General features: G+C 36.2%; 5 protein-coding genes across 12 annotated transcripts; 3 read left to right on the forward strand and 2 right to left on the reverse strand.

Moving 5' to 3' along the window:
• Window positions 1-734: 734 nt before the first annotated feature.
• On the forward strand, window positions 735-5,848 carry ap4m1 (adaptor related protein complex 4 subunit mu 1). 2 transcript variants are annotated; one of them, XM_043249932.1, is made up of 15 exons: window positions 735-1,803; window positions 1,917-2,002; window positions 2,112-2,186; window positions 2,295-2,391; window positions 2,489-2,599; window positions 3,324-3,404; window positions 3,501-3,563; window positions 3,645-3,711; window positions 3,797-3,850; window positions 3,935-4,041; window positions 4,117-4,208; window positions 4,904-4,948; window positions 5,053-5,103; window positions 5,192-5,309; window positions 5,387-5,848. In XM_043249932.1, exons 2-15 carry the CDS (start codon window positions 1,947-1,949, stop codon window positions 5,576-5,578), a joined length of 1,209 nt encoding a protein of 402 aa, XP_043105867.1. In that variant the 5' UTR covers window positions 735-1,803; window positions 1,917-1,946; the 3' UTR covers window positions 5,579-5,848. The 2 variants fall into 2 exon arrangements, with proteins under 2 accessions (XP_043105867.1, XP_043105866.1); XM_043249931.1 differs by having other exon boundaries at window positions 738-1,803; window positions 2,080-2,186.
• Window positions 5,849-6,938: 1,090 nt separating this feature from the next.
• On the forward strand, window positions 6,939-14,500 carry arrb2a (arrestin, beta 2a). 5 transcript variants are annotated; one of them, XM_043250066.1, is made up of 16 exons: window positions 6,939-7,073; window positions 7,626-7,656; window positions 7,740-7,800; window positions 7,902-7,946; window positions 8,480-8,676; window positions 8,974-9,033; window positions 9,173-9,240; window positions 9,335-9,470; window positions 10,326-10,410; window positions 10,522-10,594; window positions 10,787-10,924; window positions 11,967-12,050; window positions 12,519-12,542; window positions 13,414-13,490; window positions 13,594-13,648; window positions 13,757-14,500. In XM_043250066.1, exons 1-16 carry the CDS (start codon window positions 7,051-7,053, stop codon window positions 13,842-13,844), a joined length of 1,245 nt encoding a protein of 414 aa, XP_043106001.1. In that variant the 5' UTR covers window positions 6,939-7,050; the 3' UTR covers window positions 13,845-14,500. The 5 variants fall into 5 exon arrangements, 4 of the variants coding, with proteins under 4 accessions (XP_043106001.1, XP_043106002.1, XP_043106004.1 ...); XR_006251892.1 differs by lacking the exon at window positions 13,757-14,500 and having other exon boundaries at window positions 12,332-12,542; window positions 13,594-13,641; XM_043250067.1 differs by lacking the exon at window positions 12,519-12,542.
• Window positions 14,501-14,607: 107 nt separating this feature from the next.
• On the reverse strand, window positions 14,608-16,371 carry si:ch1073-143l10.2 (uncharacterized protein LOC565165 homolog). Of its 2 annotated transcripts, none has more exons than XM_043250071.1 (6): window positions 16,231-16,371; window positions 16,089-16,145; window positions 15,874-15,961; window positions 15,172-15,245; window positions 14,833-15,084; window positions 14,608-14,749 (listed from the first exon to the last, which is right to left on the reverse strand). In XM_043250071.1, the coding sequence occupies exons 2-6, from the start codon at window positions 16,133-16,135 to the stop codon at window positions 14,641-14,643; spliced, it is 570 nt and encodes a 189-aa protein (XP_043106006.1). In that variant the 5' UTR covers window positions 16,136-16,145; window positions 16,231-16,371; the 3' UTR covers window positions 14,608-14,640. The 2 variants fall into 2 exon arrangements, with proteins under 2 accessions (XP_043106006.1, XP_043106005.1); XM_043250070.1 differs by having other exon boundaries at window positions 16,089-16,152.
• Window positions 16,285-17,925, forward strand: med11 (mediator complex subunit 11). Of its 2 annotated transcripts, none has more exons than XM_043250076.1 (4): window positions 16,285-16,405; window positions 16,817-16,900; window positions 17,228-17,358; window positions 17,510-17,925. In XM_043250076.1, the coding sequence occupies exons 2-4, from the start codon at window positions 16,831-16,833 to the stop codon at window positions 17,651-17,653; spliced, it is 345 nt and encodes a 114-aa protein (XP_043106011.1). In that variant the 5' UTR covers window positions 16,285-16,405; window positions 16,817-16,830; the 3' UTR covers window positions 17,654-17,925. The 2 variants fall into 2 exon arrangements, with proteins under 2 accessions (XP_043106011.1, XP_043106010.1); XM_043250075.1 differs by lacking the exon at window positions 16,285-16,405 and adding an exon at window positions 16,511-16,628.
• On the reverse strand, window positions 17,742-19,881 carry rnasekb (ribonuclease, RNase K b). Its single transcript, XM_043250077.1, has 3 exons — window positions 19,693-19,881; window positions 19,180-19,262; window positions 17,742-18,673 (listed from the first exon to the last, which is right to left on the reverse strand). The coding sequence occupies exons 1-3, from the start codon at window positions 19,768-19,770 to the stop codon at window positions 18,529-18,531; spliced, it is 306 nt and encodes a 101-aa protein (XP_043106012.1). The 5' UTR covers window positions 19,771-19,881; the 3' UTR covers window positions 17,742-18,528.
• Between the last annotated feature and the right edge of the window lie 110 nt (window positions 19,882-19,991).

A 19,991-nucleotide genomic window follows, 5' to 3' on the forward strand; every position in this document is an offset into this window, starting at 1 on the left:
AAATAGACTTTACCAGTAAGGTATTATGAAAACTAGTCAGGACAGATACGACTTCATTTGATTGATCTTTTGGCATAAATCACACCATTAAGGGCTCTATCGTGTATGTGACATTGTAAATATGGTCCCTCGGGCATGTTATCGGTACAGGGTCGAGAAGTGCTGCATAATTTTACATCTCCGCTGTCTAGTTTGAAAAATGGCTCAGGTGTGTGCGCTCAGGTGGTGTTAACGTAAGCACCCCTGTGTTTAGAGACGCCGCACAAAATTAAACCTTTAATCCCAGAAACAGCTGGAGCTACAATTTTGGACTCGAGGACATAAAATGCCTTTTGAACCAAATCTTCTGAACTTTTGTTTTCGATATAAATATTCAAAACAAAAGGTTTTGAATGTTAATCGTGGAAGGGGTCTGTGCGGGGCGATTGTATTTTTGTTCTATTTTTTAGTTGCATATCACAGCCCGTGTGGCAGCAGGAAGGGCGAAGGGATCGGAACACTTTAAGGCGGAGAAAACTAGAGAGCGGTTTGTTAAACAGGTGTGATCGAGCAGAGCTGGAATCTGAGATATGCAGGAAAACAGAGGGTTTCTGCTGATAGTGATTAAATAACAGAAGGAAGAAGAAAAAGAAGTGTCCTCTGTGCAGTCTTCTTCGCTCTAAATAATGGAAAATAATCCCATCATGATTACAACCTGTGAAAACACACACACACACACACACACACACACACACACACACACACACACACACACAGAGCTATGGCTGCGAGACCTGTACAATGTTTTACCATTAGACCTTAAACAGACTTTGGCTTTATACATTAAAGTTTCACTCACGGTAATAAAACACAGGTAGTGTTAATACCAATACAAAATCTCTTTTCTACATTTACGACGAGCACTTTAACAACACGGTAAAGAAAACATACCATAAGAACAATAAGTTGTCACAAACGTCTTTTTTCCACGTACTGATATGAATAAAAAGTGCATGGTGTCACACACAAATACAGACATCATCATAAAAGCATAAAACGTAACTTAAGATAAAAGTTATAAGACGACATGATCTATTTTACTTTTAATAACGCAGGCTAGCTTTAAATGTACATTTAACAGTAACAGTTAGATCTCAATAGATATATAGTTTTTCCCTGAATTAACAGTGGCCTACAGTATTTTTTTTTTTTTTTAACTATAGCATGTTTTTTACAGTTAAATAACCATTCCCCCTTTAGTGCAGTCCTTCAGCTATGACCAATGTTTGTTAAAGGCAAGCAGAGTTGTCAGAGATTTCAGTTCATGCCTCAGGCATGTGTTTCATGTTTTACCTCAGAATGCTTCATCCACCTATGCTTGGCGTCCTTCTCCACCTAGACTTGTTATTACTTCTGCATGAATAAGTACAGTTATATACGTTTCTTTTGTATAAAAGATTTGCACATGTTAAATCATAATGAAAAAATTAATGTGTATAATGTTTTGAGAGTCGCTTTGCCCGTCGTCGTCGCTAAGCGGCCGTTCGTATTCCAGCTCAGTAGATGGCGGTAAACGTGACGGTTGATGCCTGAGTGCTCGCGAAGAAGAACAAACCGGCTGTTTACAGTCATGACAGTAACAGTAATGAAACATTTGAGCAGCTAAACGGGTTAACGTCGTTCACACGGAAGAATACAAATGACGGCGGATAAAGAAGCGGATTGATTTTTAATATTATGAAAAAGAATCGTGTGTGCTGAGCAAAATGATCAGTCAAATTTTCATCCTGTCATCAAAGGGAGATCACCTCATATATAAAGACTGTATCCTTCCAACTGTTATTTGCTTATACATGTCCTGTTGGTACAAAGGTAACACAAGAGACGTGAATGTGTATGCTTTCTGCTTATTAGCTTTTCTTAATTCTGCGTCTCAGTCCGAGGAGAGGAGAGCAAAGACTCCATCAATGTCTTCTACGAGATGGTCACAGCTCTTAGTGGAGATCAGCCTCCGGTCGTCATGGTAAATTCATGCTTTTTTAACTGATAAGTTGTTTCGGTTTTTGTCTTGTATGTTTACATTTGTTGATCTTGTTGCAGTCACACAAAGATCTTCATTTTATCCACGTAAGGCAGGGCGGGCTTTACTGGGTGGCGTCCACCAAAACAAACCCATCCCCCTTCACCATCGTTGAGTTCCTCAACAGGTTAACACATCTTAACTTGATCAGTAATGTTGTATTTTATTGTTTAAGAATACTCTTTATCATCTTTGTAGATGTCTTGATAGTAAGCAGCAGTTTTATGTCTCGCAGGTTAGCAGCTCTCACGAAGGACTACTGTGGCAGTTTGTCAGAGAAATCTGTGCGAATGAATTTCGCTCTAATTTATGAGCTGCTGGATGAGATGGTGGTAAATGTTTCTTATTTTTCATTTGTCACACCGAACAGATGAGTCTTAAAAGCACGCAACTCTCTATATATAATAACTCTGTGTTTCTGATCACCAGGACTTTGGTTATATACAGACGACCTCAACCGACATCCTGAAAAACTTCATTCAGACAGAAGCTGTTTCATCCAAACCTTTCAGTCTTTTTGACCTAAGTAATGTTGGTTTGGTAAGTAATCTTTTTTTAACTACCTATCAAAAAATATTTCTAATTATATTACCTTTTTTTTTAACAAATAGACAATGGTGGTCTGCATTATAATAATTGATTTTACTTAAAGCAGTGGTTCTCAAACATTTTGACAGTTTCGCCACTCTCAGACTTATTTGAATATTTCAGTATTTATAAGTCTTCCGAGATAATTTCTGCTGTAATGACAAAGCTGCTAATTTTCTGTTTGCTTGCTTTTATTTAGATGCTGGCAGTATAAGAAAATAATGAATACAATTATTAATTATGAGTAATTAAAATAATTTAACGGTCTTCATGATCTACACGTCGACTTTTGATTATCAGTTTGATTTGATTGTATATTTTCAGATTATTGTTGTACACAAATATCAATTTCTGCCTAATAAGTATTTTAAAGCTTGAGGAAATGCATACAGTTGAGTAATTTTATATATATGTATACCATTTTATTCATTGCCATCACTTTTCCTGGTCTAGAAACCACATTTAGTATCTGTCTGAGATCAGGAGAAGCTGTGGCAAATTAAAACAAGAAATATAATTTCAGGTCAAATCAGCTGCAATTATTGTACGATTTTAAATCTTGTTTTGCTTTAATGTAAGTAATTTTGCACCTCCTTTTGGAAGTTTGCTGAGGCCCCCTTTTGAGAAACACTAAAATAAATCTTAATGATGAGATTTTAATTTTCATATTTTGTAGTTTGGAGCTGAGACACAGCAGAGCAAAGTGGCCCCTAGTGTTGCAGCCAGCCGTCCTATAATGTCCAGTCGAGGAGAGCAGGTGGGTTGTCTTTGATTTATTATTCTTACACGGCATCTTTGATGATCTTAAAAAGTATTATGAGTTAATATAAACTGGCCTTCTGTCTGGCCGCAGGGTGGAAAGAATGAGATCTTTGTGGATGTGATAGAAAGGCTGTCTGTTGTTATTGGCTCCAAGGTGAGTACAACTCAGAGAACCGTTTTTTGAAATAATATAGCTAATGTTTTTACATCTTTTATATGCTATTCTTCTTTTAAGGGAGTTTTAATGAAAGCAGATATTCAGGGAGAGATACGAATAAAATGTTTTCTCCCGACCTGTTCAGGTGCGTTGGCTGCAGCTCATGTTAAATCAGACAGCGAAATTATTTTCCCTTTTATGATTGTACATTTCTTTTGCTCACCCCGTAGAGATGCGGATTGGACTGAATGAAGAGCTCAGTATTGGAAAGTCCCAGCTGAAAGGTTTAGTATGCGATCAGTATCTCTCTAGAGGATGTGTATTTTTAATTACAGCTGAGATTAAGTTTGCATGCTTCTGTTCTTCAGGCTATAGTTCAGCTGTGCGTGTGGATGAATGCAGATTCCATCAAGCTGTCAAATTGGATGAATTTGATACTTTCAGAATTTTGAAAGTTTGTCCGAGTCAAGGAGAGGTAAACTGCTGACACAGACACAGAAATGCACTTCTGAATCATTTCTGCATTGGTAATTGTTGATGTTTTCTTCAGCAAACAGTGATGCAGTATCAGCTGTGTGATGAGCTGCCGTGTGCGCCACCATTTCAGTTATTCCCCTCTGTAGAGAAAGACTATGTAAACAGGTCTGTAAACCTATTCATCATTTGGGTCGATTTTCTATGTAATGCATACATTTGATATTAAATGAATCCGTAAAATGAGTATATAAATGGTTAAATGAATAATCATTGTACTTTGTTATTTGTTTAAATGTAATACTTAAATGCTAAATAATTATTAAAGGGTTACTCCAGGCCAAAATGAAAATTTTGTCATTAATCACTTGACCCTATGCCGTTCCAAACCCATAAAAGCTTAGTTCGTCTTTCGAACACAATTTAAGATATTTTGGATAAAAACCGGGAAGCTTTTGTCTCATTGACTGCCAAGTAAATAACACTGTCAGGGTCTAGAAAATGATTGAAGACATCGTCAAAATAGTCTGTCATCAGTGGTTCAACCTTAACATTATGAAGCGACGAGAATACTTTTTGTATGAAAAGACAACCAAAATAACAACTTCAACATATTCAACAATTCGTCTCCTCTGTGTCTGCAAGTTATCATAGCTCCATATTACGGTTGAACCACTGACGGCGGATGGAGTAATCTGACGATGTCTTTCATACTTCTCTGGACAAGCCTCCTGGTTTTCATCCAAAATATCTTAAATTGTGTTCCGAGGATGAATAAAGCACGCGCACCTCTTGATCATAATACAATCACTGTAATGCTCATCATCTTGTGGCTTATTGCTTTAATAAATGTTCCTTTGCAGGGTGTTGATTTTTCTTAAACTTAGATGTGATCTTCCTCCTAAAAGGTCAGTGTACACACTGTACAGTGTTGAAGATGTCATATTTTACATAATACATCAAAAACGTGATTACACAGTAATATCATTATTGTTTTTTTTTTTTTCTGCAGTACGGCTCTTAATGTTTCCATCACTGTTCCTGTGCCAAAAGGCTCTATAAGGTCAGATTTTATGTAACGGCATAGTTATTGGTGTTATTTAGTCTTGTGGACCACCTTTAACCCCTGTTCCCCTCTCTATCCTCTACAGTATGTCTCAGGAGCTCAGTAGTCCTGACCAGACCGCTGAACTTCAGCCGAAGAACAAAGCCCTGCTCTGGGAGATCCCACGTTTCCCAGGAGGAGCGCAGCTGTCAGCATTGTTTAAGGTGATGTTATTATATGACCATTTGCTTGACGCATGTCATGTCATTCATCACTGATGATGCATATTCTGATCCCGCAGGTGGATGTTCCTGGTCTAAGCTCCGCCTCTTTGCTGGAGGTCGGCCCTGTCAGCATGTCATTCGAACTGCCCAAACAAACCTGCACCGGCCTTCAGATCCGCTTCCTCCGGCTCTCTCCAACTCAGACAGGACTATCACAACGCTGGGTTCGATATGTCACTCATTCTGACTCCTACACCATACGGATCTGACCTAACCAGACGGAAAGAACAGTGATCAAACTGCTGTGTGCCTCTTCCAGCCACAATTTCAGTTTTATTTTTATATTTTATTTTGTTGGGACGTCTGTAATAATCTATGCATATGAACAAATTTGCAGTTTTGCTCCTTTCATTTTTTTTTATTTGAAATATACTGAATCCAGAGATTTTTGGAGATATAAAAATATTGTGTCAAGTATGACTGTCAAAATAGTGTTTCTTTATTTAAAATAAAATAAGCCCAGAGGTGTATAAATATTGTATATGTATAAAATTGCTTATTAATATACACACACACACACACATATGCATATATATATTACAGTTAAACTAAACAGACAAGCAGTTATAATAGTGTATTTATGATTTAGATGTATAGAAGCTACAAAGAAGGTAAAATAATTGACAAAATGTACATTATGAAATTAAAACACTAAAAAGTATAATTGTAATATACAAAACGTTACAATTACAATGTTACAAATATGCATTGTAAGTCATGCAATAATTTAATTTTTTTTCATGTTAACTTGTCAGCTCATAATTTTGAGAGATTATGTCCATTTCTGCCCTCAAATAAGCTCATTAGTGTGTAAATATAAAATACATGACTTTTTCATTTAAAAATCATATCTTTTGTTATAATTGTCATTATTATGCGTTAGTATGCCACAATTTCATCTTCACGTTGTCTTTATAACTTACAATCTCACAATGTAGAATTGTTTCATCTCATAATTATGATTTACCATGATGAAACAGGGGGTGGTTTATTTCTCCTTTTAGATCATAGGCATATAATGCAGCTGAGTCCGACAGCAAGAGCAAAAAGAAATGGCCTCATCGTTTTATACCAGCATATGTGACAGCACCAGTGTTCTGGGAAGCAACTCCCTTTAAGCTATAATTATAAAGAAGAACAACAGTGTACCACACAAATGACCCGACCAAACAATGATTGTGGAGATATTACACTGACGGATAATGAAAACCTCTCAGAGAAAAAGTTTTGCTTTGATATCATCCCGCGCTGCCGCCGGGGTAGAAATACATCAGAAAATGGCATGTTTGACCCCCTGTTGCCTCATTATTGTACTATGCGGTACATTTAATATATAGCATAAATAATATATATTATTATGCTATAATAATACACTATACATAGTATATATAATTGACGGCATAATATAATTAAAATAATCTTAATTTAATATAATTAATGAAATCGATTAGAAGCGATTATTAAATAAATATAAAATAAATTAATTAAATTATTTAAATAAATCGTGTATTTCTTTGCTTGTGCACGCGCTGAACCGCCGCTTTTTTGTGGGTGTCAGATCACGTGACCGTACGGTAGCTCCGCCCACCTCCAGCTACAGGAGCTGCTGCTGTTTACACTCTTGTGCGCCGTAGCAGTGTGTTTTCCTCCACAAATTCCCACGGCCAAATTCTCCCTCATTATGGGGGACAAGGCAGGCACCCGGTGAGTGTTTTTAAAGCTTCAGACCTCAAATTAATTTTGTCTGGTATCAGTAACTGTTGAAATTACAAAGCGTAACAGTAGGAACGCTAATACCAGCTGGATTGTAAATGGACGTGGATGGATAACCTGACTGAACGTGCACCATTTAATGTGCACGTTTATTATATTAAAGATGATTTGTCTAGATAATTTTGTTAGAAATGACTATTAGGCATTTCCAAAGGTTTCACTAGGAGTCAGTCCATCCTTTAGCATGCATGTCGCATAGCCTGGCAGCTAACAACAGCTGCCCATTTAGGGTCTATGCAACATTCTCATACAGCTCTTTCTGGTTAATTCCTGAAACATAGTATTATTATTGTCGTCAGCATGTTTGTGGCAAAACCGGGCTTTGCAGGCAAACTAGTTCTCCCAGCATGCCATTTGTTGCTCTCCACCATTTGTTTGCTCTTGCCATCTGCTTCACTTTAAAATGCTCCCACCTACATTTGCAAAAGATCAGCTTTGATAACGTCTGTGATTGCTTACGGACTCATATCTCTTATTCTAAAGGGTCTTTAAGAAATCCAGTCCAAATTGCAAGGTAAGATTTTTTTGTATCTCACAGGTTATCTCACGGTTTTGGTTCTTCACAAGTTGTAGTTAAAAGCCTGTCTGTTTTCACAGCTTACGGTATATTTGGGAAAAAGAGATTTTGTGGATCATCTAGATCATGTGGACCCTGTTGGTAAGCGTTTTCAGATCAACAGTTCAATTGAATTTAAATGGAGAAGTGAAAATCTACCGGTAAAAGGTCACTGAGATAAATCATGTATACTCCTGCTACAGATGGCGTGATTCTGGTCGAACCTGAATATCTCAAAGATAGGAAAGGTGAGCCGGAAAGCATCTTTGTTATTTGGTATTAATGCGTTGAGATTGCAATTCTGGACAATATGTTTTAAGGCAATAATAATTGTCATGTATGGGCTGGTAACCAGTGGAAGAAAAAAATACCTGAATGATGATGATGATAATAATAATAGTAATTAAAAAAACACTAAAAATTAAAACCAGTAAATTAGATGATAGAATTTCTGCGTTTCAACATTAAAATGTATGTTTATTGAAATTTATCTAAAAATTACAGCAGTATTATTACATTACTACTTTTAAAGATACAAGTAAGCAATAGATAATAGGACAAGTAAGCAATAGGACAAAGGTAATCTAAATATAAATAAGAAAATGAGTGTACATAATTAAATTATATGACACTGATATATTGCACGTCCCTGCTGTTTGGTTTTCCAGTTGATGAATTGAAGCTCATCTCGTATAGAGTGTTTTTCCATACTGTATAACAACTTACTTCACATCATATGCGTCTGTGATATTCTCTAAAACCTTATTCGTTTTTCCTCCAGTATTTGTGACCTTAACCTGTGCTTTCCGGTATGGCCGTGAGGACCTTGACGTTCTAGGCCTCTCCTTCCGAAAAGATCTCTACATCTATACTTTTCAGGCCTATCCTCCCATTCCAGAGGAATCCAAGCCCCACAGTCGTCTGCAGGAGAGGCTTTTGAAGAAACTAGGACAGAATGCCTATCCTTTTCATTTCACTGTGAGTTTTTAACGCTTTATTTTTTTTTACATGTTTTAAATGATGTTAAATTATTTTACTTCATTCTTTTTTTTAGCATTTGTTTTCTAAATATTATTTTATTTATTTGTTTTTGTGATTTAAATGGTGTCAGATTTAAAAAAAATAGTCATTACATTACATGATTTTTTTATTTTAACTGCTTTAAAACAGAATAATTTCAATTTATAATACTGGCCATTTATCAGTTATAGGGATGCATTAAATATCAGTATGCAAGCATACTTTAACTTTAATGTACATTCTTCTGTTTTTCAGATACCGCAAAACTTGCCATGTTCTGTTACTCTGCAGCCTGGGCCTGAGGACACAGGAAAAGTATTATCACTCATAAAAGGCTCATTTTAACACACCAAACACCGTATAATTAGATTTTTCACCCAATTTTGCACACATCCTGTTTGTGAAGCTTTGGCTAACTTGTGCTTTATTCACCTCGGTGTCTTCGTCACTCCAGGCATGTGGTGTGGATTTTGAGATCAGGGCTTTCTGCGCCAAAACGATGGAAGAGAAGAACCACAAAAGGTTTGATTATTTACGTTCTCCTGCCCACGATCGTTCGTTTCAGCCTACAAGAGATTAGAAAAGAAAGTTTAGACCTTATTTTCTTCCGCTACAGGAACTCTGTGCGACTAGTGATACGCAAAGTCCAGTATGCTCCTGAGAAACCCGGCCCACAGCCGATGGTGGAGACGACGAGGAGTTTCCTCATGTCAGACCGGTCCTTACACCTAGAGGCTTCACTAGATAAAGAGGTATCATACCGTTTAATCTTCATAACTCATTAATGACTGTTTAACCCAGAAGAGATACAGTACATAAACATTTCAATAGTGAGCGAATGAAACTACTTCTTTAAGACTCTCAAAATACTAATAGTTTATTTGTATTTCAGATTTCTTACAATTATTTTTTACAGGTAAACATTTAAAAGATGATCGTTTTGGACCTGGATATGTATGGATTATCTTTGGGTGTAATTTAAAAATATTTATACTGTTTTCCCCATAACCCAAACACTTTTAGAACTTAGTTTTGTTGCTGGACGTGAATAGTATGACTACTGACAGACCATTGCAGCATGAAAAATTAATCACTTTTTTTTTTTTTTTTTTTTTCTGAAAGTGAACATTTATGCAAGTCATGTTGTTTTGCTGTTCTTTGTTCGGAATAAATATGTAGGTTACATAAATGTGGACTGTTTTCGAGCAGTCATGAGTTATGAAGACAAAAGAATTTAGTTCACTTCTATTGGAGTTAATAATGGTAATTCTCAGATTATATGCACTTATAAATAGCATATAATCGTATATCCAAATATGATTTCTTAATAATATTATTTTTTGCTCATGTGTAATTTAATTTTTTTTTTAAATGATTAAAAAGCTAATAACAATGTAACGTTCAAATCATTTTACATTTTTCACATTTGTTTATTGAGAAAAGTTGCTGATCAGATACTTTATGGTTTCAGTTTTGACTGTTCTTTGGGACCAAACCCACTTGGAATGCAAAAATTATAGAAAGACTTTCAATACATTATGAAGGTTAACACAGATCAGTGCTAGTAAGAAATAGTTAACCTATGATGAATCTATTTTCTCACACAGCTGTATTACCATGGGGAACCCATCAGTGTTAACGTCCATGTTACCAACAACTCAACCAAGACTGTCAAAAGGGTTAAAATATCAGGCGAGTTACAGCCGTCAGTCTTCCAATTGATGTTTGTAGTTTGACATTATATTAATATCTGTGATCTGTGTACATATTTTTACTGTACTGTTTACATTTGTGTCTCTACAGTACGACAGTATGCTGATATCTGTCTCTTCAGTACAGCACAGTACAAATGTCCAGTGGCTCAGATCGAGGCAGAGTAAGTGTCATTCTTTATCTGAACTTTTAGTTGTCTGTTATTCAAGATTTATCGTTGACGTCACTGAGAGAACAAACCTTCTCAAAAAGGACATTAAAAAAAACACGTTGTCGTCTTTAGTGTGTTTGCTGACTTTGTAATGATGTGTACATGAGCAATGATATGTATTCGTTCCGTCTTTGCATCCTGCAGTGATCAGGTGGCCTCCAGCTCTACTTTTTGTAAAGTATACACACTCACACCCACTCTCAACAACAACCGAGAGAAGAGAGGACTGGCGCTGGACGGAAAACTCAAGCATGAGGACACCAACCTGGCGTCCAGTACTATGTGAGCGCTGCTGTACTTCATCACCACAAATTGACCCATATGCTAATTGTGTACCGCGCAAAACACCCTATATATTTCATTTTATACAACTGGAATTTGTAAAATGAAACTTAGAGCCAGATTTAGGCAAGGTGAAAAAATGCTTTTGTTTCCTCAAAATATGCATTTCATATCACCTCATTTTGCAGTGATTCTCAGACGATTCGTTTGAAGCACTTTAAAGTCTCTCTAAACTCTTCCTTTCAGTCAGCTTACTCTACTCTGATTGATCAGATGGCCCAGTCTGTTGTGATTGGTCTACAGTGCACAGCGTTTCGGAAATGATAGGCCCATTGCCATAGTTATGGATTTTGCGCAATGGAAAATATAAACATCTATTTTTTTTTTAATCATACTTACAGTTTGCGATTCAGTTGATTTCACTTTCAGATTTACATTCACATACAGCTATGTTAGACACTGTATGAAAGGCAGTATTGGAAAATGCGTAATAGGGGGCACTTTAAAACATACAGGCTTATGTGCAAAAAAATGGGATGGTTAAGAAGTTAAAATGTTAACAAAATGCAAGATTCATACTTTGAATTTCACTGATGCTGCCATTCTGCTTTACATTGAAAACATTGTGGTTTGAAATAGTTTTTATATATTAAAAAACTATGAATAAATAAAATGCATTCCTGCTGCATCAAGGTTTAATTTTAAGCATCATTATTGCTCCAGTATTCAGTGTCACGTGATGCATTGTTTTCAATGTATTAAACATTTTTGCTGCTTGATGCTTTTGTAGAAACAGTGATTATATTTTCAATAATAAAGGAAGAAAAAACCTTACTGACCCCAAACTTTGGAATGACAGTGTACAAAAAAAAATTATTCATCATTCATTTTTAATAGACTTTCATTGTCTTGTTGTATGTGGCTCATCAGTGCAAAACAGATGCATTTTCTCTTTCACAGTATTTCACATTGCAGAAGTGTTTTGTGTTGATTTTAATCCTTCTAAGGACTGACTTGATTCTGTTTGTGTGTTTGGCCGCAGTGTGAAGGACGTGAGTAATAAGGAAGTTCTGGGTGTCCTGGTGTCCTATCGGGTCAAAATCAAGCTGGTGGTGTCCCGTGGAGGGTGAGTCACCTGCTTCTCCTCTACAGTCAGTCACACACTGGCAAGCAGTTTTGATTGGTCTGTAACTGTCTACAAATATTAAGGACTTTTAGATGTTGCTGTCGGTTTAGAGATTGTCACACGTGTGTGTATGTGCACAAGATTCACGATACGATTCAGCTGTCCTATAGACACCATGTCAGTTCTCTGTGGATGTTCACAATAGTCATTTTGGGAGGTTGACCTTATTTTCTTCTCTTTTTTTTTTTTTTTTTTTTTTTTTGTGGTGGTGCTTCAGTTAGAGTGCTGTACTTTAGCTGTTAAAATATTGCAGGATGCTGAGCTTTGTGTTTTATATTCCCTCCCTGAACCCTCGCCTCTCTGTGCTGCTTCGTTCTGGTTATCAAATCATTTTGCCATTCTCCCATTGTTTTATGTCTCTCTCTCTTTCTGTGTGTTTCCTTCCCTTCCATCTGTCTCTTGCGTCAGGCTTTTAAGCAGCTTGCTGGAGAGGTAAATACATCCATTGTGCATTCTGGTGTTTGCTGTAGCGTCTCTTGGTTTGCCCTACAAAGGAGATCTGCATGGTGTTCAATGCTCTGCTCAACTCTATCCTGACATTTCCTGACTGATATTTATAGTGTTAGAGCACTAACCTTAACACACGTGAAACCGCATGTATGGATGAATCTCACTAAGAAATGTCTTAGTCATAATTTTAACTCTGTATCTGAAGAAAGACATTTTATAATGTAAATATTGCCTGTTTTGGGCCTCTTTATTACACAAATTATCCTGTATAAATTTTATTTTAAATGATAAAATTATGTATGTAAAACAAATACTGCTACAACGAAGTATATTTGCAGTTGTACTCTTTTATACAAGATTTGTTTTGGAGTTTTTTTCACAATTTTCAATTTAAAATATGTATATATTTTAAAGAACCAGGTGAAACATAAGGATTGACAAATGATAATGGGCAGATTATATTTTTAGAATTTTATTTATATATATATATATATATATATATATATATATATTTTTTTTTTTTTTTTTTTTATGTCAATCAAGGCCCTATTTATTTCATTTAAATTACAGTAAAATTTATACTTTGAATTATTACAATTTATTTTGATATTTTAAAATGTGCTATAACGTATTAGTGCAATTTTCAGCAGCCATTAATTCAGTCTTCAGTGTCCATGATCCATTATAATTTTTATATGCCAAAATAAAAAGTTCAAAAGAAGAGCAATATTGAGTGAAATATGACCTAGTCAGTTCATGAGAGATTCGTCCTTATAAGCTCTTGCACACCTCATGTATTTCAAATGATGGCAGTGTTGGGTTTGTGTTGTTTTTTTCCTTTTCTTTCATTCAGGGACGTCTCAGTGGAACTGCCTTTTGTCTTAATGCATCCAAAACCTACAGATTCCACCCTTCTACATTCAACCTCAGGTTTGTGCCAAGAAATAAAAGCTCATTAATTGCATTAAAGAGGCTACATGGAAGTGTACAACATCTCCTTAAGTCACTTCATACTTTGTTTTTGTCTCAACAGCTGCTCCAATGTTGGATCCACCAATTGACACCAACTTGATAGAGTTCGACACAAAGTAAGCAAGATAAAAAAACAAAACGAAACAAACATAGAAACAAAGCTCAGTGATCACGTATGTATTTCTCTAGTCTTGAGCAGTTTTCCATGTTATTCTTTCTAACAGAAGTTTAACTCCAGATGACGACATTGTGTTTGAGGACTTTGCTCGCTTACGGTTAAAAGGAATAATCGACAAGGAAGAGGACTGCTGAATTTTTATCATCTCGTTCATCAAGAGCAGAAGTGCTTTTCATCAAATTGCATCTTGACTCCTAACGGGTGTAACAGTGAACGATCATCTCATTATGAAAGAAGCAGTATTGGGATATTTTACTGAAAACTGGAGAAAAGACAGAAAGACTTAATATGCATATGAAAAGCTAACGAAGGAAGGGATTCCAGGGAATTTCATACATTTTTGCATAGGCATGTGAAAATTATATCTCTTATACTGTGCCAGCTCTTATGTTATGAACAGAAATCCAATTTGTGAAGGTGGTGAAATTTGATCCATATTTATTACTTTTTACCGAGAAGGTTATGTGTTCTGTGTGCGGTATGGACAGACGGATGTTTTCATTGACACGGGCTGTGCATGTTTCTCAGAGCTACTGTGAGGATCATATGTGATCGAATATATTGTTTTAATGCGAGATGTAAATATATGAAAGTGCTGCTTTTAATTTGACCGCTGCATTGGTTTAAAAAAAAAAAGTTCATGTATAGCAATTTAACATCCCTCAGGAGAAAGGAAAGGTGTTGCGTTATTACAACTTTCATACATACAGAATACACTGTTTGCCATTTTATTTTTTCTTTTAAACTTGAATTTTTATTTAATTTTTTTAATAAAACGAATAGAAAAACATGGCTGTGTTACTGTGTTATTAAATATGGATTAGCTTTTTAACGTACTAACCTCTAAGGAAATCCAGTGTACTTATATACTATCGTGTGTAAAAGAAACTAGAAAGTGCACAAAAACAGACATTCACGGACGATGAAGTCCTAAGAAAGAGGTCGCTGGGTTTTGTAGTCCGTCGGTTTGTCTGCCGCGCACTCCGCGCGAGCTCTGACTCGATGCCGCTTCTTCAGGCGACCTGCCAAACGTTGCCACCTAGCGGGCGATAAATGAGTTGCAAAACGACGTGCAAAGTCATTGAAACGGCAGTATAAAACATTTAACGGAACTGCGTTCACCTTTCTTGCGTTGCATTGTATTTATTAATCCTCTCAGCCTCCTCTTTCTTCTCCTCTAACCAGCGGTCGAGGAGCCGCTCGTTCTGGAGGTTGGCGGCCATCAACTGCTCTCTCAGCGAGCCGTGATCCAGTCTCAGAGCAGTCAGGTCTTTTGATTGACACTCCAGCTGATACTCGTGTTCCTGTAGGTCCGCCTTCAGACAGTGAGCCCCCTGGGCCAATACAACCGCTTCGGTCCTGTAGCGGGCAACTCTACGGCAAATAGAGGCCTATTAGGAATGCTTGTCTTGATGATTTTGTCATCTTTTTCCAAGATTAAAAACTGGACGTTTGACCTACTGTGAGTGACAGTATTGTAACTCGGCATCCTTTAGGTATATATTGCTGGTCAGATCTGAGATTTTCTGCTTGAGCTAGAATAAACGGAAGAGGAAGGACATTGTATTGTTAGTAGCAATGACAGACTGTGGACACCGATGCGTTATTTCGGGATTCTTTGAGGAATATCGTTCAAAACAAGACCGTGATCTTATAAACGATTAATTTAATGCATACCCCGCTGAATAAAAGTGTTATTTTAAACTACTGAACAGTAAAATATTAAGCTAAGCATCACAACGGTTTTTAACATTTGAGAATACTGAGAAAGTAGGAAATCAGCCTATTAGAACAAGTTCTGAAGGATCATGTGACACTGAAGGAGTAAAGATATTTAAATATAAAAGTTACTGTATTGATATTGCACAATATTACCGTTCTTTACTGTATTTATGATCAAATAAATGCAGCCTTGATATGCATTAGAGACTTATTCAAAAACATTTTTAAAAATAATTACGGAATATACTGAAAACAAATGTTGGAATAAATATATTAGAAGTCCCATTTAATGGCCTAATATGCTCATAAACAAAATAAGGTAAAAACTAATTTCATATAGATTAAGCGTAACTGAAACACGACCATGCTATACCCAAATCTCAAGATCTGGTTGGAAATAAAATATTATATTATGTTTGTTGTTATTAAAGTTACTTGCACCTGCTGATTAAGAAATTCCAGCTCGTTCACTCTCAAATAAAGGGTGCCACCTTCATCTGGGCATCCAGAGCTTCCATTATCTCTGGATCTGGGTCAAATATGACAGCAAATAAAACAATTAAACGTATGGCAAGTGCATGTATCAGGTTGTAACTATTGCAACGAGCCAAGAAATCGAAAGAGCACTAAAATAGATGTCGGGCATTGTGTCTTACCTGCATGTGTCCGTGCCTTGCCTGGGTTTCGCGTGAAAAGTCAGCATCTCCTCCAGCCTGGACACTGGCAGAACATCCAGTCATTACTGAAACACTAATAACTTGTTACTGTGCGTTTGACTGTATCTGTAATAAAGCTCACCCTTGTCAAACAGGCCAGAGAAAGGATCTTTCTGCCTGCAGTCTCTGTGAAACAGCTCTGCCCGCACGTGACTCTTCCAGGGCTCCATGATCTGTGGCGAGTTCAGCTGGACTATTCACCTTTTTTAGACTCTTGTCTAATGTATTATTACAGCGTTCTCACATTAAATATTACGGTCAGTACATTCTTCTGCATATTTCCTCACAATGTCGCGCAAGTAGTTTTAATTACTAGTTAAACATCCTCCCTATTTTGGTTTTCTCCGACACAGTCTTAAGAGTTTCGCGTTCTAAATATTTTGTTCTTCTGCGGCTTCCGTAGTTCGCTAAATGAAAGCGCTTTGTGTGCTAGTGACCGAATATCTCGTCGAATTTGGTTCACGGTGCATCAGTATAGATGTAAGCGATTTAGTTCTCAAACGTAAAGACGAATGAAGTGCGTTGGTTATTTTTCAGCAACGAACGCTAATCGCTTGTATAGTTAAAGCGCGCGCGCGTTTGTCTGTTGTTGATCGTTTTGTTTATTTGTAAGAGTTGAGCGCTTGTATTTTGTATGTTTACAGATATACTTTCTCTTTTCCCTGTAGGTTGTGTGTTCGGAATGGCTAATGACAGACTCAGGGCGTTAGAAGATGTGGAGAAGGAGATAGCTTTAGTGCTTCAGAGCGCAGGTTTCTCTCTTTATTTTCAGAATATTTGACCCTGGATATATTTGTGGCAATTTTTATTTAATGCCAAAAATCATTAGTATGTATGTATGTATGTATGTGTGTGTGTGTATATATATATATATAGATAGATATAGATATGTATATATGTGTGTGTGTGTGTGTTTATGGGTCAAATTCATGTTGTTTTACTTTGAATTAGGGATTTTGTGACTGAAATTACAAATATACATATTTAAATCTGATATTTACAGCTTTAAAGCGATGATAATATTCAGCATTTTCTGTATTCAAGTACACAGATTGAATAGTAGCAATCTGTCTTTACAGGAACGATTGTGCTGGAGCTTTCTAAAGAGAAGGCCAATGCCAGTTTATTAGACCGACAGCTGAACCAGTTTCAGACCTCCATCAACAGAGTTGAGAATGAACTAAGTGCACAGATCCGATATCTGACACAGGTGTGTGTGTGTGTTCACATTTATCTATCTAGCAGTCATTTTATCAGTCTAATGCTGTATATATGTATAAAACATACAGAATCAGGAAAGCTTTGACTGTGATGTGACGCGCAGTGATGAACCTTTTTTCTTTTCCTCTTCGTGTTTTAAGGTGGCAACAGGTCAGCCTCATGAGGGATCGACATATTCAGCCAGAAAGGACTGTCAGATGGCCCTAAACCGTGCCGAATATGCCCGGGTCAAACTGGGAGAGCTGGGACGCACCTGTGAGATAATGCTTGATCCACAGACGTAAAGAAATATTTAATGGACTGTCGCATTGTAATATCTGCCAGCTGACTTCTTAAGTATTTACATGCATCAAAACCTTTCTGAATACCATCTACAAGTCAACAACAATTTTTATTTTTCATAATCCACAGACGTTTTGTTTAATTACATATTTTTCCCATCGTAATATCACTAAAACGTTTGTCTTATTAAGAAATGTCACATGTTTTCTTATGTTCTGTTATCACTTTTTAAATAGTTATGGCAAAATAAAAACATTTTTTCACTAGCATTTTATTGAAGGGTACATAAGACTCTCCATTCACATATTCATCACAAATGTGATATCAAGTATACAGCACGAGGGTTGCAGGGTGTACTTCAATAAAATAATAAAACATTTATATTACCACACACATCTGTAAATACCAAAAAATGTCAAACAAACACCATCAACTCAACTATCATAAGGACTCAGTGTCTTTTAGGTTATTCATCAGAAGCAAACTATTAAGATTTTTGTTTATTTATATGATAGGGAATGTGGAGCCAAAGATCTAAATATTTCTGGAAAATATAACACATTACTTGCATATATATATATATATATATATATATATATATATATATATATATATATATATATATATATATATATATATATATATATGCTCACCACATGTATCTATGCATATATGCTGTTTTACATTATCATTTCACTTTATATGCATTACACTATCAACATGTCTAGTGTTTAGATTTTGACCTGAAGATGAACTGCCAAATATATCCCTTTCAGAAAACGTAACAGAACAGACTGTCCTCCCGAAATCATTGAGAAGAAAATAATAAAAATAAATAATTAGGAATAATTGCTGTTGAATTCAAAATAGTTTGGGTTTATGTGACCATGTACTCCTGGCGCTTGTTAAGGCGAACCTGACACAGAGAGACCGCGCCAACACCGACGTAGATGGCGGCAGCAATGAAGCAGTTGATGCCAACCTGGTTGTAGAGTCCGTAAATGTTCCCCGGTGGATTCTTGCTGTTGGAGATGAGAAAGTTCATGTAGAAATGTCATATTTGGCAGTTCTCATTCAATCTGTTCAGCTGTTGTGCATAGATATACAGCATATATCACCGTTCAAAAATGTGGGATTGGTAATTTGCTAATGTTGTTGAAATTAGTATCTTATTATCAATGAGGCTGCATTTATTTGATTAAATATACAGTAATATTTATAACTTTTATATTTAAATTTATTCATGTGATGGCAAAACTGAAGCATCATTTCTCCAGTCTTCAGTGTCACATTTTAATATGCTGATTCGGCTGATAATTCTTATTTGATTTTATATATATAGTTATGAAAAAAAGTTCAAAAGCACAAAATGTATGAATTTATATGAAATATTATAATCATTTAATTATTTAATTAAATATTTTTTAATCACATTATAAATGTCTTTTGCTGATCCCCAAAATATATTTAAAATATCAGATAGCTCTGCAACATGTCAGCAATAATATTTAAAGATGGGATAACTTACTCATCACGGATGTCTTCCTCAGTAAAAGGAACATCTTCGATCAGCACAGCAGATTTTGCACTGAAGAAAATTCCCAACATTGACTGGAAAAAAAGCATAAAAATTGAGTTTTATTAATATTTAATATTACGACATTGGAATTAATTACATATATTAGAGCCCGATACACATCTATTAAAATACACACGAACAAAAGAAACAAAACTGTTTTTAAAAAGTGATGTCAAGGCGGTAAAGAATAGCTTTTCGGGCCACATCCTATGATCCCAACACCTGCTGTTATATTCCTCACATCAAGCTCTGGTGTATTCAGCAGACAAATAATGTTACATGACTGAACAGATCTATCTATGCATATCTATTATAAACGTATGCCTTTTATATATATAAAAAAGATTTAAGTACAGCAATATCCATTAATATTGTATAGGTAAAACATCCCCGTCTTCGTGGGTGAATCCCATTAGCTAACGTACAGCTAGCAAGCAATGTCACGATGATAATAATCCTTACCAGCATAATGACACCCCAGATGCTTAACACGATCCCACAGGCGGCCAATTTAGGCCCACAGAATAAAAGCGACGGCATTTTACCCAAAATTGCCCACTGATTCTTCCTCTCAAAACTGGGAAAAGGACGCTACATCCAGTCGGGATGATGTCTCCTGCACCCTTCTCTCGATCCAATCGACGAGATGTGTTTCGGACGCGCTCGGGTTTGTTCGGCTAGTTCCGTGAGCTTCTTCGGCTATTTTCGTATGGATGTTGCGCAGATCGTGTCCAATCGTTTGATTGGCTACGCGCTGACCA

Source organism: Puntigrus tetrazona, chromosome 10, assembly GCF_018831695.1.
Source record: "Puntigrus tetrazona isolate hp1 chromosome 10, ASM1883169v1, whole genome shotgun sequence".
NCBI lineage: Eukaryota > Metazoa > Chordata > Actinopteri > Cypriniformes > Cyprinidae > Puntigrus > Puntigrus tetrazona.